At 54.0% G+C, this 13,995-nt stretch overlaps 1 protein-coding gene across 1 annotated transcript in view; it reads right to left on the bottom strand.

The window, feature by feature from the left end:
• Positions 1–3: 3 nt before the first annotated feature.
• ALPK3 (alpha-kinase 3) overlaps positions 4–13,995 on the bottom strand; it is a gene marked incomplete at both ends in the record, with an annotated part of 23,724 nt that continues 9,732 nt past the window's right edge. Inside the window, 11 exons of the mRNA XM_009579141.1 lie at positions 4–190; positions 338–386; positions 586–803; positions 1,052–1,140; positions 1,495–1,769; positions 1,892–1,927; positions 2,200–2,327; positions 3,797–3,944; positions 4,832–6,677; positions 10,193–11,225; positions 12,548–12,665. Coding sequence (XP_009577436.1) covers positions 4–190; positions 338–386; positions 586–803; positions 1,052–1,140; positions 1,495–1,769; positions 1,892–1,927; positions 2,200–2,327; positions 3,797–3,944; positions 4,832–6,677; positions 10,193–11,225; positions 12,548–12,665 — 4,127 coding nt within the window. The remainder of the gene's footprint in view (positions 191–337; positions 387–585; positions 804–1,051; positions 1,141–1,494; positions 1,770–1,891; positions 1,928–2,199; positions 2,328–3,796; positions 3,945–4,831; positions 6,678–10,192; positions 11,226–12,547; positions 12,666–13,995) is intronic.

The raw sequence follows: 13,995 nt of genomic DNA, 5'->3' as shown, positions 1-13,995 counted from the left end.
CAGCCCCTTCTTCTGGAGCTGGGGGCTGGACTGGGCAGATTTCCTACCCATGGAGGGGCTCTTGGAGCCCTTGGGCTTGGCCGGCTCCAGCGTCTTCAGGCCCAGGATGCTGCAGTAGCGGTTACACTGGTGAGCGGCTGCAAATTGCTCCAGCAGGGAAGGGAAGCAGCTTTCCTTCAGCCCCTGGTACCTGCCAACACAGCCATCCTCAGCCTCTGCTTTGCACCAGGAGACGTCCCACGGGAGCAGGGAGCCGAGGACGGAGCCTGGCCGTGCTCACCACCATGGCCCTTCGCCACGTGAGCGGCGGAGCTGGGGACAGCTCGGGGTCACTCACCCTTTCAGGTTGGTAGCGATCCGCACGTTGGTCATCTTCCAGCCCACTCCTGCAATGAAAGGGAGGACAACCAGTCTCTGCCCAGAGAAGGACAGGCACTGGCACCAAGGGCAGGTCATCGCCCTGGGAGCTGGGCTCCATGGTACGTGGGGAAAGAAGCAGGAGGGCAAGGCTGGGGCTTTTCCTCCTCCTTTCACAGGCCAGAGGGCGATGAGGGGCCACAGGAATCAGATGGGAGATCCCTTTACCTTCTATGTCGGTCACGAGGATGTTTCCATTTGTCCACTGGTAGACCCAATGCTGGAAGGTGCAGCATTTGAGCACGATCTCCGAGGTACCTCGTGCCACCAAGCTGCCATCTCTCTCGGTGACACAGTACTGCTCGCAGGGCCCGCCCAGATCCTCCTCCATTGTGGCATAAGGGATGTTGTTGGCCGGTCGGTAAATCAGGTACAGAGGAATTATCCTGCGTGGGAGTGCACAGATGTGGTCAGCACCAACTGGCGAGTTCTCCCTCCGCAGCAAGTGGAGATTCACACCACAGTCTGCAACCCTGGCTTTTGCCTTCCCCCCCCATTATCCCTTCCGTCTGAGAGCGGGAGAAGAGCGCGCTGCCCTTCGGGATGTCCCCAGCACCTGTGGGGAATCCTCCCACCATCCCCCAGGATGCTTTGCCGGGATGTCAAGCCAGCGGAGCTGCAGCATCTTACTTACTCAGGCACCGCTCCAAAATCAGGGACGGCTCGTGCCTCAGCGGCAAAGATCTTGCAGTACTCACGGCTGGAGTTCTGGATTTTGCATTCCTGGAGATGCAAACAGAAGAGTCAGAGACCTGTCCCGTCCTGCACCAACGCCTCCGTGGGACCCCCGACCTGGCCAGGCATCCCCTGGGACCACTGCCAGTTGTTTGCCTGTCCTGGTGGTCAAAGGACAAGTGACGGGAAAGCTCCAAGCAGCTCCGTGTTGCTCAGAGAGAAGAGCTGAAGCCAAGAATAACAAGGACATCGCTAGCCTGCTGGAGCATGGCACGACCCCTCCAGAGCATTCAAAAAATGGAAGGAAACAAAGAAAGTGGGCAGAGAGCTGGGGACCGTGGCACAGACAGACAGGGAAGGTCTGGGGGAGATAGGCAGAGGGTGCCTCGCAGGGATGCCCACCTGAATGGTGATATCGTAGTTCTTCTCGATGAGGCTGTTCTCATTCTTGGTCCCAAAGACAATGAAATTGTGCACTTTGATGACGCAGGTGTGGCCGGACTCAAAGATGGGCTCCAGGCCATAGATGGCTCTGGCACGGCAGGCTTTGCGCAGGAAACTGGCACCCACTTCCACGTCCTCGCTCACCACGCGCCCGAAGAGCTTATCCCCCCAGTAGCCTGCATCAGCCAAACCCTTCGCGAACACCATGGGTGTCATCTCGATCTCCTCTCCAACTGGCGGAGGGAAGAGCTGGTGAGGGAGGACAACACAGGCATGTCCTGCCCCCGCCACAGAGCTGCCTGCCCCCTGCGCAGCAAGGGGCAGCAGTTGCAGCTTGTCGGCACGTGGCCCTTACCTTCAATCTCTTCCCGCAAGATAAACCCTGACAGCACTAGAAGAGACAGAAAGCAAAGACGTGTCAAGGTCCTACCAGGATCCCACCCTGCCCCATGCACTTCCACACCAAGGGATGGCAAGGAGGGTGGTATGAATCGCTCATAAATTAGCACATGGAGGCAGATGCACCTCGCAGAGGTGGTGTTATGGGGCGTGCAAGGCTCCCCCTCCACAGCCTGGCACGAAGCCCTCTCCGCAGTTTGCCATGCCGCCCCACGGCACACCCGGGCAGCTGGGAGAGCTGCCAGGCTGCTGAGAGCTCCTCACCTTCTGGGCTGAGCAGGAAATCGGTGGAGTCAGCGCCATACTCGTTGCTGATCACGCACCGGTAGACCCCGCAGTCCTTCTGGGACGCCTGCACAACAGCCAAGGCTGCCTGGCCCTCGTCGCCAGCGCTGGAAGAAACCAGAGCATGGCCTCAGCCCCGTGTGACGCATGGGGGCACACAGGAGCCCTGTCACAGGTACTGCGGGTGGCACCGTGCTGCCCTCGGAGGGCTGGAAGAGGGCTACAATGGAAGCCAGCCCAAGGGCATCCCAGCTGCTCCCCTGGCACCTAATGGCACCAGGAGTCCTGCCCTGCAGTTTGTACTCACAGAGATGTTCATCTTCCAGGCAAGCCCTGCAAAATCTGGCCAGGATTGGGCCACAGACTGTAAAGGTACTTGCCTCTGAGTGTGGCTGGGTCAGGGCCGTGCTTGGGCTAACAGACCCGCATCTGGATGGGATGGCTGGAAGCCAAACAGAGGTGTCCAGCTTCATTTTCAGCTGTTCACGAGTGAGGGCAGACACCACTCCCCACCGTGCAGCCTGCCCCTCTCCGAGGGATCGGCAAAGCATGAGTTCTGTATCAGCAGGCTGCCACTCTCCTCCAGCCTGCAGCACCAAGCTTTGGGCTGGCAGTCCCTCTAGCCAGGGTGGTGACACACCAGGCAGACGGGTCTCCACAAGAACCAAAGGCCTGTTTCTGCCCCGCATGGCCCGTGTGAACCAGCAAGGGGACAACGGGCCGCACAGAGAAGAGGTGGGACCCTCACCCTGAGACCAGCTGGCTGAGCAGACTCTCCCCTGGTCAGCTAGAAGGCAATAGCCACTCCTGGTCCATCTGCCCCAGCTCAAATCTGCCGTAGGAGGTCGTTTCTGCTCCAGAAGCACCTCTTTCTGTCTCCTCATTATAAAGGAAGCTCAAGGGATGCTCAAAGGCATCAGGCAAATCCTATCCAATGTGGATGATGTTCCCACACAAGCTCTCTTGGGTTTGAGAACAAGTTGCTCTCCATAATGCACCCAAAGGAGCACCCAGGATACAATAAGCCACCCAGCTGTCTGAACACGGTCTCCCTGGGCAAGGGCAGCGCCAAGGGATAGACAGGACACAGCCAGAGCTGCTTTTTCCCTGCTGATGTTTGCCAATGGTTGTTGCATGGAAGCGACTGCTCAGGTGCAGCATGCAGACCCTCCCAGCACAGCTGCCACCCTCACATGTATCACTTGGCGTCGCAGTTTTGCAGCTCACACCCATCTCAAACTCTGAGATGGCCACAGCACCTTCCCTGCCCTCCCTGAGGTTCACGTTCAGCCCCCGCCCTCCCCACAGCTCTGCTACTCAAAGCATCAGCCCTTAAGCCAGTCTCCAGATGGAGCATCAATAGGACAAATTTGGCAGCAATTCCCCATCTGGGCGATCCCTCCCTCCGTGGGCACTGAGAAGATAAAGTTCACAACATACCGTGCCATGCAATGAGCTTCCCATGCAGCCTTCACAGAAGGGGCATCTTCACCCCCGTAAATGCAAGGAGCTGGATTTAGCACACAAACCCAGGGCTATGCACAAGGACTACAACAAGGCGGAGCTGGCAGGTTACCTCCTTTGGGCTTCTGCTACAGGGATCTCGTCCTTGTACCACGTCAGCTTAGAATCACTCAAAATATTGAAGAACTGGCACCAAAGTTTCAGGTTTCCTGACGCATCGGAAAATTGTTCTGCCCTGATCTTACGAATCACCTGTGGAGCTAAGGACAGGGTGCAAAGAGATCGATGGTGAGACACACAGTGCTGGCTGCAGCTCCGGGGACAGGCCAGCCTACCCCAGCGCTGCTGCTTAGGACTTCGGTGTTGTGCATCACACGTACGTCAGCACATCCTGGTATAACACCGCTTTCCCAGGGAAGGTTTCAGAGCTCCGCTTGGATAAATACGGTGGGATACGAGTGGTACAAATTCGTGCAACAGCACAGCACTGCAATATCTAGTGGGGCTCGTCCAGAGGCAATGCAGAAAAACACTGTGCAATGTTGGATCAACAGCACAGCACTGCAATATCTAGTGGGACTCGTCCAGAGGCAATGCAGAAAAACACTATGCAATGTTGGAGGAAACATTTAGCTACTGAAGTAGGGATTTATCAAGGTTACCCTTACTTTTGCAAGAGTGCTGATTTCTGTGAGGGTATCACTTGGCTCCCACAAGCACTTCAACACCAGGATTATGCCTTTTCTAATTTGATGCCACGAGGGATCAAATTAGCATTGCCCATGGAGGTGGAAAAGGAGCGTGCACCCTGCTGATGCCCACTGGACCCCTGACCAGCATGAGGCATGGTGAGGACCAGGACATGCAGACCAAGAACAAGAAGATTATGATTCCTTTGGCCAGGGAAGTCCAGGCTGTGGAAACAGCCAGTCCCAGCGCTGCTGTCTCTTGCGTTCCTCCACCCTCCTTGCGCTAGGGACAAAGTCTTGGGGCAGACTTTTGGCTTTCGCATGGCCAAAGGGCAACGCTAAAAACCCTGCAAATGCACAAAACTCACATGGCCCCAGCGGACTGTCACGGGCTTAGTTGGTCAAGCTCCCTTTGTAGGCAAGGAAACATGCTTCATGGGGATTACCTCTTCCCTTACCTTTAAATGGGTTATTTGCTTTCTTGGACTCTGCTGGCTGTGCTTCTGGCTTAGCATCTTCAGCGACCTCGTGGTCACCACTACTGTCACCTGTGGGCTCCTCATACAGTTTAGGAACCTCCAACGTGGCCATCTTCCTCGTGAGGGTTGGCGAGCGCTGCTCTGTGGGAGGGGACAGAGCTAGGGCAGGCGACTGCAACAGGGCCGCGTTCTTCCTGGATTGCCGTGGTGAAACGGTAGGACTTCTCACATGCTCTGGGCTCTCTGGGGTTGACTCCTCTTCCCCCGCCACCTGCTTGGTTTTTGGCAGGTATATTTTGCGCCGGGCCCCAGAAGCAAGCTCCTCTGGTGTGGCACAAGGTAGCACTGCCAGACGGTCACCAGGGCTCTCTTTTTCAGGGCTCGCTGGAGGCAAATTGGAAATATTATTAGGAGGCTGTCCCACTCCTGCTGCCGGCATGCTGCCCACCACGATGGACGGCACAGAGAGCTGCGGTGGCCCCTCCGCCTCGGGAGCGACCCGGGTACGTCTCTTTGGTGGCACAGGCCTGCAAGCCAGCATCTCCTTGCTGGTAACGAACTCCTCGTTAATCATGCCCGTGATCCGCCTGGACGTCCTGGGGGTCAGAGGCAAGTTCTCTGCTGTCTGGAAGAGCTGATTGTTTTGCACCTTTTCCAAAACTCTCCTTGAGGTGCGGGGGCTCAGGCCTGCAATGCCTATCTCTGGGAGCATGACTTCCTCTGCATCAGGCTGCTCCTTGTCTCTAGGGTCACTGTCTTCTTTCGTGGCATCCGTACTGCTATCTGACATTTTTAAAAGCAGCAGCAGATAGTTCTTCAAGGAGGAAACAAGGTTTTTGTGCTGCATCTTCTCCTCCAAAGACGTCTCCTGAAGTCTCTCGGGGCTAGGCAGAACCAGCGGTACTTGTGGCTGAACCTCAGCACCTCCTTCAAAGCTGCCTGAAGGTGCTGCTGATTCCTGGCGCAGAGCTGTGGCTGTTTGCTTTCCTCCTTCCTTCCCCTGAGGTCCCACAGGCACTGATTTGGCACTCTCCTCCCCTAACGTGCTGACTGAAAACTTCTCTTGTGGGGCAGATCCATCTGCCTTTTTGATTTCCGCTTCTCTGCTAGCAGGAGGCAGCAGCTGGGCTCCAGACAGGACGTCTCCTGCTGTGGCCTCCATCCCTGGGGCGTCATGAGCTGCAAGCGGTGCCTCCTGAGCCACCGACGTCCCTGCTGCAGGAGCAGGAAGCGTCTCTTCCTTGGCAAGTTGAACTGAAGCAGGAGCTGGCGTTCCGGTCTCCTGATGTCCCAAAGGCGTCCCTCCCGCCTCCCTGTGCACAGCCCCAGGAGTTGGCTCTGCTGCACGCCCCCCTCCTGCCTCTGCACTGGGATGGCTCCCGGACAGCTCTGCTCCTGCCTCTTTGCTCTTCCCATCCTTGACTGCTGTCTGATGTGTGATTTGCTCAAGAGGAGTGTTTTCTCCAGGCTCTGGAGGACTCGATTTCTTTAGCAATGGCTCTTCCTCACCTTGGCTTTTGTCCCCTTGATTTAACAGTCCTTGTTGGGTCTCTCTGCCCTCAACAGCACAGGAATGTCCTTCTGCTTGCTTCCTAGAGGGAAGGTGCTCCTTGCTGGATTGCACGTGGTCTGGAGAAGGTGCTGGTGGCTTTGGTGGCTCCTGAGGCCTCAGCCGAGGATTTGTCCTTTTCCCAACCCCCCTCGTCTCCTGGCAGACAGGCATCTCTTTCCTGAGTTCCTCTAACTTCTTGGCTTGCTGACCAGTCTCTATGGTTGGACTGGATGCTGGATGTTTTAGGTCACTAGCAGACTGTCCCACTGCAACCTAGTCAAAAAAAAGAAAATGAAAAATTGCCATCATTTTACTGCCTGGGTCTGCTCAGTGGTGCTTGCGGTCCATCTGTACCATATGGCACTGCCTAACTTCTGCTTGAATCATAAGTAGTAACCTGGTATCGCTGATACTCATCCAGGGCCTCCTGGCTTCACCATCATCCCACGGTAGTAGGTCCCACAGCCCCCTGTCATGCTGCACAAAACATTTTTTCTTTTAATCGGCTCCAACTCTTCTGCCTTTCAATGCCTTGATTGTGCACAAAGAGGCAGGAGATCTGCCTCTCTAAAACATTCAATGGCTTTTAATTCAATCTCCTCTGACACGGTGCCTTCCCAAGGAGCGAAATGCTCCCGTTTTCACCAGCCGTTGCCGAGACTTTGTGTAATTTCCTCGCTCTTTTTTAAGACTCAGGGCTCCCCCTATACCGTATCTGCAATCTCCAGTCTGAGATGGGGTGATCGGCATGTCACACACTATCTGGATAAGGCTGCCCAAATGATTTATAGTGAAACTGTACACCGTGACGTTATCTGCGCTATTCGACCATCCTGTTTCTTTGACATTCGGGAAGCTCAAATGTTTCCGACTGCAGCTGCACACCAGCAGACGTTTCAGCAAGCTGCCCGCTGTGACGGCTGAGCTTTATCCCGAGGAGATCTGGTGAAATCCTCCAGCCAAGGGGCACTATCTATTTCTGTAGGATAAGGCTCAGAGGAGGCAGCGATACCACTGATACATGCTGTGCCCGGCTGATGCTCAGCTAGCAACACCAGGACGATCACATGGGAACAGGGCATGCACAGGTTCCCCTTTCATCCCAGAGGATCTGCTGTTAAGGATTTTCTCCTGAGGTCTCTTATTTGAGCTTTAAGTCTCCAAAATGAGGTCCATCCATGGGAAAGGAGGGCTGTGGCACTTAGCCCTTCTATTTTGTGCCACTTCAGCTTCGTTCGAATGCTTGGAAAAAACAGGAAAGATAATGCCAATCTCTCAGCAAGCCCTTCCCCAAGCAATTGGTATGACAATGTGAATATCAGAGGACTGGGGTGGGAGGAGCAGCATAAGGGGGGCCATTCCCGCACACATATTCAAGTCTGTTTCCTTGGTAGACTCAAAAGGATGCCAAAGGCCAGGCAGTTTCTGTCTCCGCACACAGGGCGTGCAGAAATAGGGCCCCAATTCACAGGGTTGCACAGGCACCCCCCAATGCCACACGTCCCTGCTGCTGTTCCCCTAGAGCCACGTCCCTAGCCCGCTTCGACGGGCTGAGTGTCATTAACACAGAGCACCCCAGTGCTCAGGCTTAAAAGGTTTTATTTTAAGAGACAGATGGACTTCATGCAGTGAAACTCCCCTGGGTTTTACCACAGTATTTGGTCCTCCGAGGCACAGAAAGGGATGGGGATGGACACAGCCCAATCTAACCACAGGGCCAGCCTGATTCCTCTGCTGGGGGGGCTGAGCAGCCCAGTGCCCAAGGGGGCTGGAGGTGGACCAGGGCTGGTGGTTCACAGATGGACACGCAGAGGCGGCTCTTCACAACGCTGCTGGTCAATGGGGACATCTCTTTGGCTGAAGAAGACTTGGGGGCTTGGGAGAAATTTGCTTATCATTGGTGCACCAACTAAAGCTTATTCAGAAAAGCTTTCTGGGAGCTTTTCAGAAAAGCATCTGTCCTTAAGTAATTGTAAAACACTCAAACTAGGGGCACATAAAAGAAATATAATAAAATCATCCGTTTCAAATTTAGGCAAGAGTGATCATCATGCAAATCCAGCTTCTTCTCCGCTCTTGTGCGTGAGGATGTTCAGAGCCTGGCTATGGTCTGGCATTTTGCAAAGCCCTTCTACTACGGATAAATCCAGCTCAAAAGAGAAGTCCTGAGCACGAGGCCCAGCTAGGTCCCAAGGCCAGGAAAACACTCATGCTACGACGCTGTCTCGTTTAAGGGAAAGATTAAAAAAGAAAAAGACAAGCAACCGGTGTCCTGGGGAGTGAGAATATCCTCAAACACCTCTGGAGTCAGCTTTAAAGGGCTTTAAAACAGCTTATTTGGTCACACAAAAGCCTAAGCACTTTCCCCAGCATCACCAACTAGCTGAAGCATTCAAATTCAAATCAAAAGCATTCCCTTTTGTCTATTCAAAGGCACACCAGCTGACAAGTTACAGGTTTCCCTCTGTGAGTGGGTTTTTGAAGAGGAAAATACCTTGATGCATGTCAAAGGCTCAGGGATGACAGCCCAAGCCTGGCTGCCACACACCAACACTTTTCACGCTCCTTAAGAGCAAGGGGCGTAAAAATGAGCAGAGAGGGAGAAAACAAATTGCTTTGCCATAGGCTCACATGCACAGCGATAATTTCTGCAGCAATATGTGATGCTGATGGGTCAGGTTAAAGATGGGTTCAGGGCGCTGCACTGTGGCAAGGCCAGGACCCAGATGCTCACTTCACTGCATAACACAGCGGGTTTCTTACCGGTAAATGGTGCTCCTACCTATGGCTAAAGAAATCTAGAAGAGGAAGAAAGGAATTATTTTTCACTGGAGCACTCGGCAGTCCCACTTTCCGTATCATGCTGCACCCGGAGTGCCTCCTCTGATAGCCTTGGTCTGTACTGAAAGCGTGCACCTACCATAGCTCAAACGCCAAATCCTGACGGCACCTGCAAATTGGACTCGGAGAACCTTTTACCACAGCAGGGGTCATTAAAGAAAAAAGGAAAAAAAAAAAAAAAAAAGACTGGTAGCTTCCAGTCTAGTATTTTCATGGAAAATGCTTCAGGTTAAGTGACAAAAATAGAAGTTGACTAAAAGATGCGCTGAGGGTCAGGAGCAGGTGCTGTGCCCTGGTGCTGCATCACCACCACAATGAGTCTTGCAACAGAGTTTTTCCAACAGGGAAGAGCCAAAAAATAGCCCAGACCTACTGTATACATGTTGCACTGTAAAAAAAATTCGACGCCCTGCCCGGCGCAGCTCATGTGGCATATCTGGCACGCTGCGCTCATTTGCATGGGGGGCTCGTTAAACACAGGCTGAAGCTCAGGCTCAATTGCTAAACTGAACAGATGTCATCAGTCTCGCTACCTGTCGTACACACAAGGCATCCACCCCAACTATAAACAGCCATTCAGTGCTCCCTGCTTAACTGATTTGGAAACATTTCGCATGAGGTCAGCCTGCCGATTAAACAGGAGAGCTCACAGCACGTCCCAGGCCACCCGGAGACCAGCTGCTCGGCTGGAGGGCCCTGACGTACATCTCTCCTCACCACCTGATCTGACGTTTATTTGGAGATGGGGTGGAAGCTCTGCTGCCTGGGCACACAAAGTCCAGAAGGCCCTTCTTCCTGGGTGCTTTTGCCAGTGGAGACCTACAAAGCCTCAGCAGCAGATCCCGTGGGGTACATGCAGCCTCGCAGGGCTGGTGCCACAATACAACCATGCAGCACGAGATTTTCTTGTTGCAACCCCTGCATTGGCTGCTTTCTGTCCTAGTTACCTCTGGACGGCCAGCTTTGTTTCCCTCCGACTTCTGTGCTTGGTGCTGGCCTCTCGGTCCCTCGGATGGCACAGGTCCTGCCTCCAACACCTCCGAGGACGACGGAGCATCCTCTGTCTGTCTGCTGACTGCCACGGGCTGCAGGGCAGCCTCGCCCACAGCCTCTTCCTTGGCTCCTGCCTCCTCCTTCCCTGCTGCCGGTTTCACTTGCTTATCAAAATACATCTCTTTCAAAGAGAAGTGCACATCGCCATTTATTTTAGTGTCCTGATTCACAGCTTTCCCGGGCTCTTTGATTTTTGGACTGTTTTCCACTTCTTGATCATTTGCCACCCTCAAACGTGCGTTCCTGCGTAAGGGGACAGGAGGGACAAACCTTGGATTTGGAGAGGGGTTGGCCCTGTCTCGCCTACTTTCTTCTCGCTTGGAAACCTCCTGCTTTGCTGCTGGAGAACCCTCCACCTTCTTTTTCTTTTTAGCTGCAGAGTCTTTTGCCATCGGCTTAGTCGCTAGGTCCTCCACCGTCTCGTAGATGTACTCAAGAAAGCCATTCCCGTTCCCCTCCGCACTTTCCAAAGAGGCATCTCCATTGGTGGTCACCTCTGCTTTCAAAGGTGCTATCAGTTTGTTTGGAAAGCCCGTCACCGCATTGACCGGCTGCTCCTTCGGCTCAGCGACATCTTCATGTAATCTGGACTGAGAATCGGCCACGTGCACTTTTGCTGCATCCTCCTTCTCCCACAGAGAGGCTCCCAAACGGAGATTCAGATCTCTGGCCAGCCTCCGCTTTCTCTGGAGCCGATCGGGACTCATTCCCTGCAACTTCTCCACCTCCACATTTTCTTTCCCTCGTTTCTTGCCCTGTTCTATCTCTCGCAGTTTTTCTTCAGCTTTTCTCTTAATTTTGTCAAACCATTTCTGATGGATTTTGAACTCCGTCATGGTTCCCACTTCCAGCACGCCAGAGCAGGACACGATGCCTTTGTTATTTCTAGCTGAGGCCTGGTAAATGCCTGCATCTTCTTCTCGGCACCTGGAAACCAAAAGCTCTGTGTGAGACCTGCCCATGCTCCCCAGGCACTACTGCTGGGCACACAGGCATGCACGCTCTCCCACTTCTTGCTCCAGACGGGCCAGAAGATGAAGACGTGGCCCTTGAGGCGCCTGCGGTAGGTCTGGAGGCCTGCGGCTTGGCTCCCTCTCCGGGCTCTGCCTGTTCTCAGCACTAGCAGATAAGCAAGTTGGGCATTAAACCAGCATCCAGCTCCCCCCTGGGCTGTAACTCTGATAAGAGAGGGCTGCGATGAAGGAGGAACAGCTAGCACCAGGCTTCCCAACTGTCCCTGGCCACATTCCTCTGCAGGATCTTCTCCTCTCAGCTCTTCACAGCCCACATGACATTTCTGTTCTTCCTCCACCCTATTGCCTTACCAAAGCCTTCCCACCCTGCTTCACAGGCACCAGCAAAAGCATGTGCGTGCTATCTCTGCTGTCACACCTCGGGAACGCCTGGCCCATGGAGATCCCTGCTCCTGCGAGAGGTGAGCCAGCCTCTGACGGAAACCTGGAGCACAACCTGGGGCAGCAGAAAAGCCCAGGCTAGAAGCGCAAGGATGACAGGACTATCAGCAATACCGATATTTTGCACTTTCAGAAGTGCTTCACCTGTCTGACATACCAAATCCAGGACTCAAGGTGCGACAGGTGCTTGCTGGGGACACGGTGTGCCTGGCTCTCCAGAAACACAGTCCTCGTTTAAAGTTAAAAGAAGCTGGTAGTCAGGGCTCAATAAAGGAGGCCCTTGGCTCCATCAGTTGAGTGCCAAAGTAGCCCTTTCCTTCCCTGATCTCATGGTGAGAGCTAGGAAAGGCCCTCCTGGGACAGTGCTGCAGCCCTTTCCCCTCTTTGCCCTTGCTTAGGACACTCCTATGAACTCTTTCTGTCCTTGTCCTGCCTGATCCCCTGGACCATCACCCTAGAGGCAGCTAGTGCTTCCCCCGCCCTCACCTTTGTCCAGCCCTAATGCTCAGCTCCTGTCTGGTGCAGCCATAGCACATGCTGCTACCAGCACTGGAAGGCTCCAGAGAGAGGAATTTCTCCTGACCTTCCTCTTGCTTCCAGCATGGCAGCTATCCCTGCATGCAGTAATGGATCTCATACTGATGTGATCGGGGAGTCATCAGAGCAAAGAACTGAAGGGGAAGGGACAGCTGGGAACATGGCAATGGGGAGCAGAAGGGGCCAGCATGGGTGCTGGGGGGGAGATCCCTGCTGACAGCCAGCTCCTCCAAATACTGAAAACATGCTCAGAGCTCCCATCACCAAATCCAACCACTCTCCAGCTTCTTTACTCACTTGTACAGCTGCAGGGTGTGGCGATTTCCATGACGGAATATCTCATACTTGGGTAAGCCACAGTAGCGGTCCATCTCTTCGTCATCCTTATACCATGTCACCTCCGGCTGCGGGTATCCTGGGGAGGAGACGGATGGTACATCAGGGTGTGAAACATTGCAACCAGTAGCACAGCAAGCCTGCTCCCACGGGGACAAGGTATCAACAGCAAAACAAAATGCTCTGGCAGAATAGGATACATGTTATTCTGGGCTCGCCACATTCTTTAAATCACGCAGCAGAAAAAAGTATTGTGAGTGGAAACCTGATGGGCTTATCCAAGTCTTTTATCACTCCTAGGAATAGGGCTATTTTTGAGGAAAAAATCCCAGCACTTCATTCCTGAACAGAGGGGAGTGGATCACACGATCGTCTCCTGTAACACTGGCTGGGAGGAGACGGTGAGCGTACTGTCACTTTTATATGAAGAGGCATGTTTTGATGAGACTAAGGCTAAGGTTAGAAAACTGGCATTCGCCCCTCCATGGAGCTCACAGCATTTTGCTAAGTGTCATAGCCTGTAAGCTGATCCAAAAGTTTCCATTGAACAGAAACAACCTTGATTGCATCACAGCCAGCTTGGTGTCTTACAAATGTCACTTGACAACAGATGTCACCTGCCTTTTCAGTAGAATGACATCATGACGTGTGTGACTGGCTGGCTAGCAGGCTGGGCATGCAGCCACGTTCCCCGCCACAGACAGTGGTGGTGGATTAGCGTGAATGCCCCACGTGGACCAGTGCTAGCCACAGCCCTCATAATCCACCAACAGCAGCTCTAGCTCAGAATAAGGGCAGTTTTCAGGGGAAAACTGCTCCAGCCAGTGGCCAACATTAGTTCCCATACTTCACATGGGGCTCCCGGCACAGCCAAGCTGACCCTAAGGATATGGGATAAAAGTTTCAACGATCACGTCATGCCCCTGCTTAAGTCGATAGGCTCAACAGTTGTTCAAAGCCCCAAGGTAGATATCCGAAGCTTATCTCCTGCAAATGCCCCTGCTGGCTTTCCGCGCTGCCAAAGTCAAGGAGTCCGGCACACTGCTCACCTCCACCAGTCCCCAAGGGTCTCCCCACCAGCCCCTGGCACCCCCAAATGCAGCAGGGGGTCAGTTCTCATGGGTAACCCTGGCACAGGGCCAGCGAGGGCTCTCCAGGAACATCCAAGGCGTCCAGACTCGATGGTTCTGAAGTAGAGAGAGGGCAGGGACAGGGCACTACCTACCTATCCTGGACACTTCCCAGCTGCCAACCCACAGGTTTCAGGGCTGAGCAGGACCCTTTTCATCTCCAGCGTGAGGAGCCTCCTACTTGCACCAGCCAGAGATGCTGGCAGCCTGTAGCAATGCCTTAGCCCAGCTTACGCCTGCTCCCATGAAGGTCCCATAGCAGGCGTGAAAGATCACGAG

Source organism: Fulmarus glacialis, unplaced genomic scaffold (genome assembly GCF_000690835.1).
Source record: "Fulmarus glacialis isolate BGI_N327 unplaced genomic scaffold, ASM69083v1 scaffold3426, whole genome shotgun sequence".
Taxonomy (NCBI): Eukaryota; Metazoa; Chordata; class Aves; order Procellariiformes; family Procellariidae; genus Fulmarus; species Fulmarus glacialis.
This window is presented reverse-complemented; position numbering and strand designations above follow the sequence as displayed.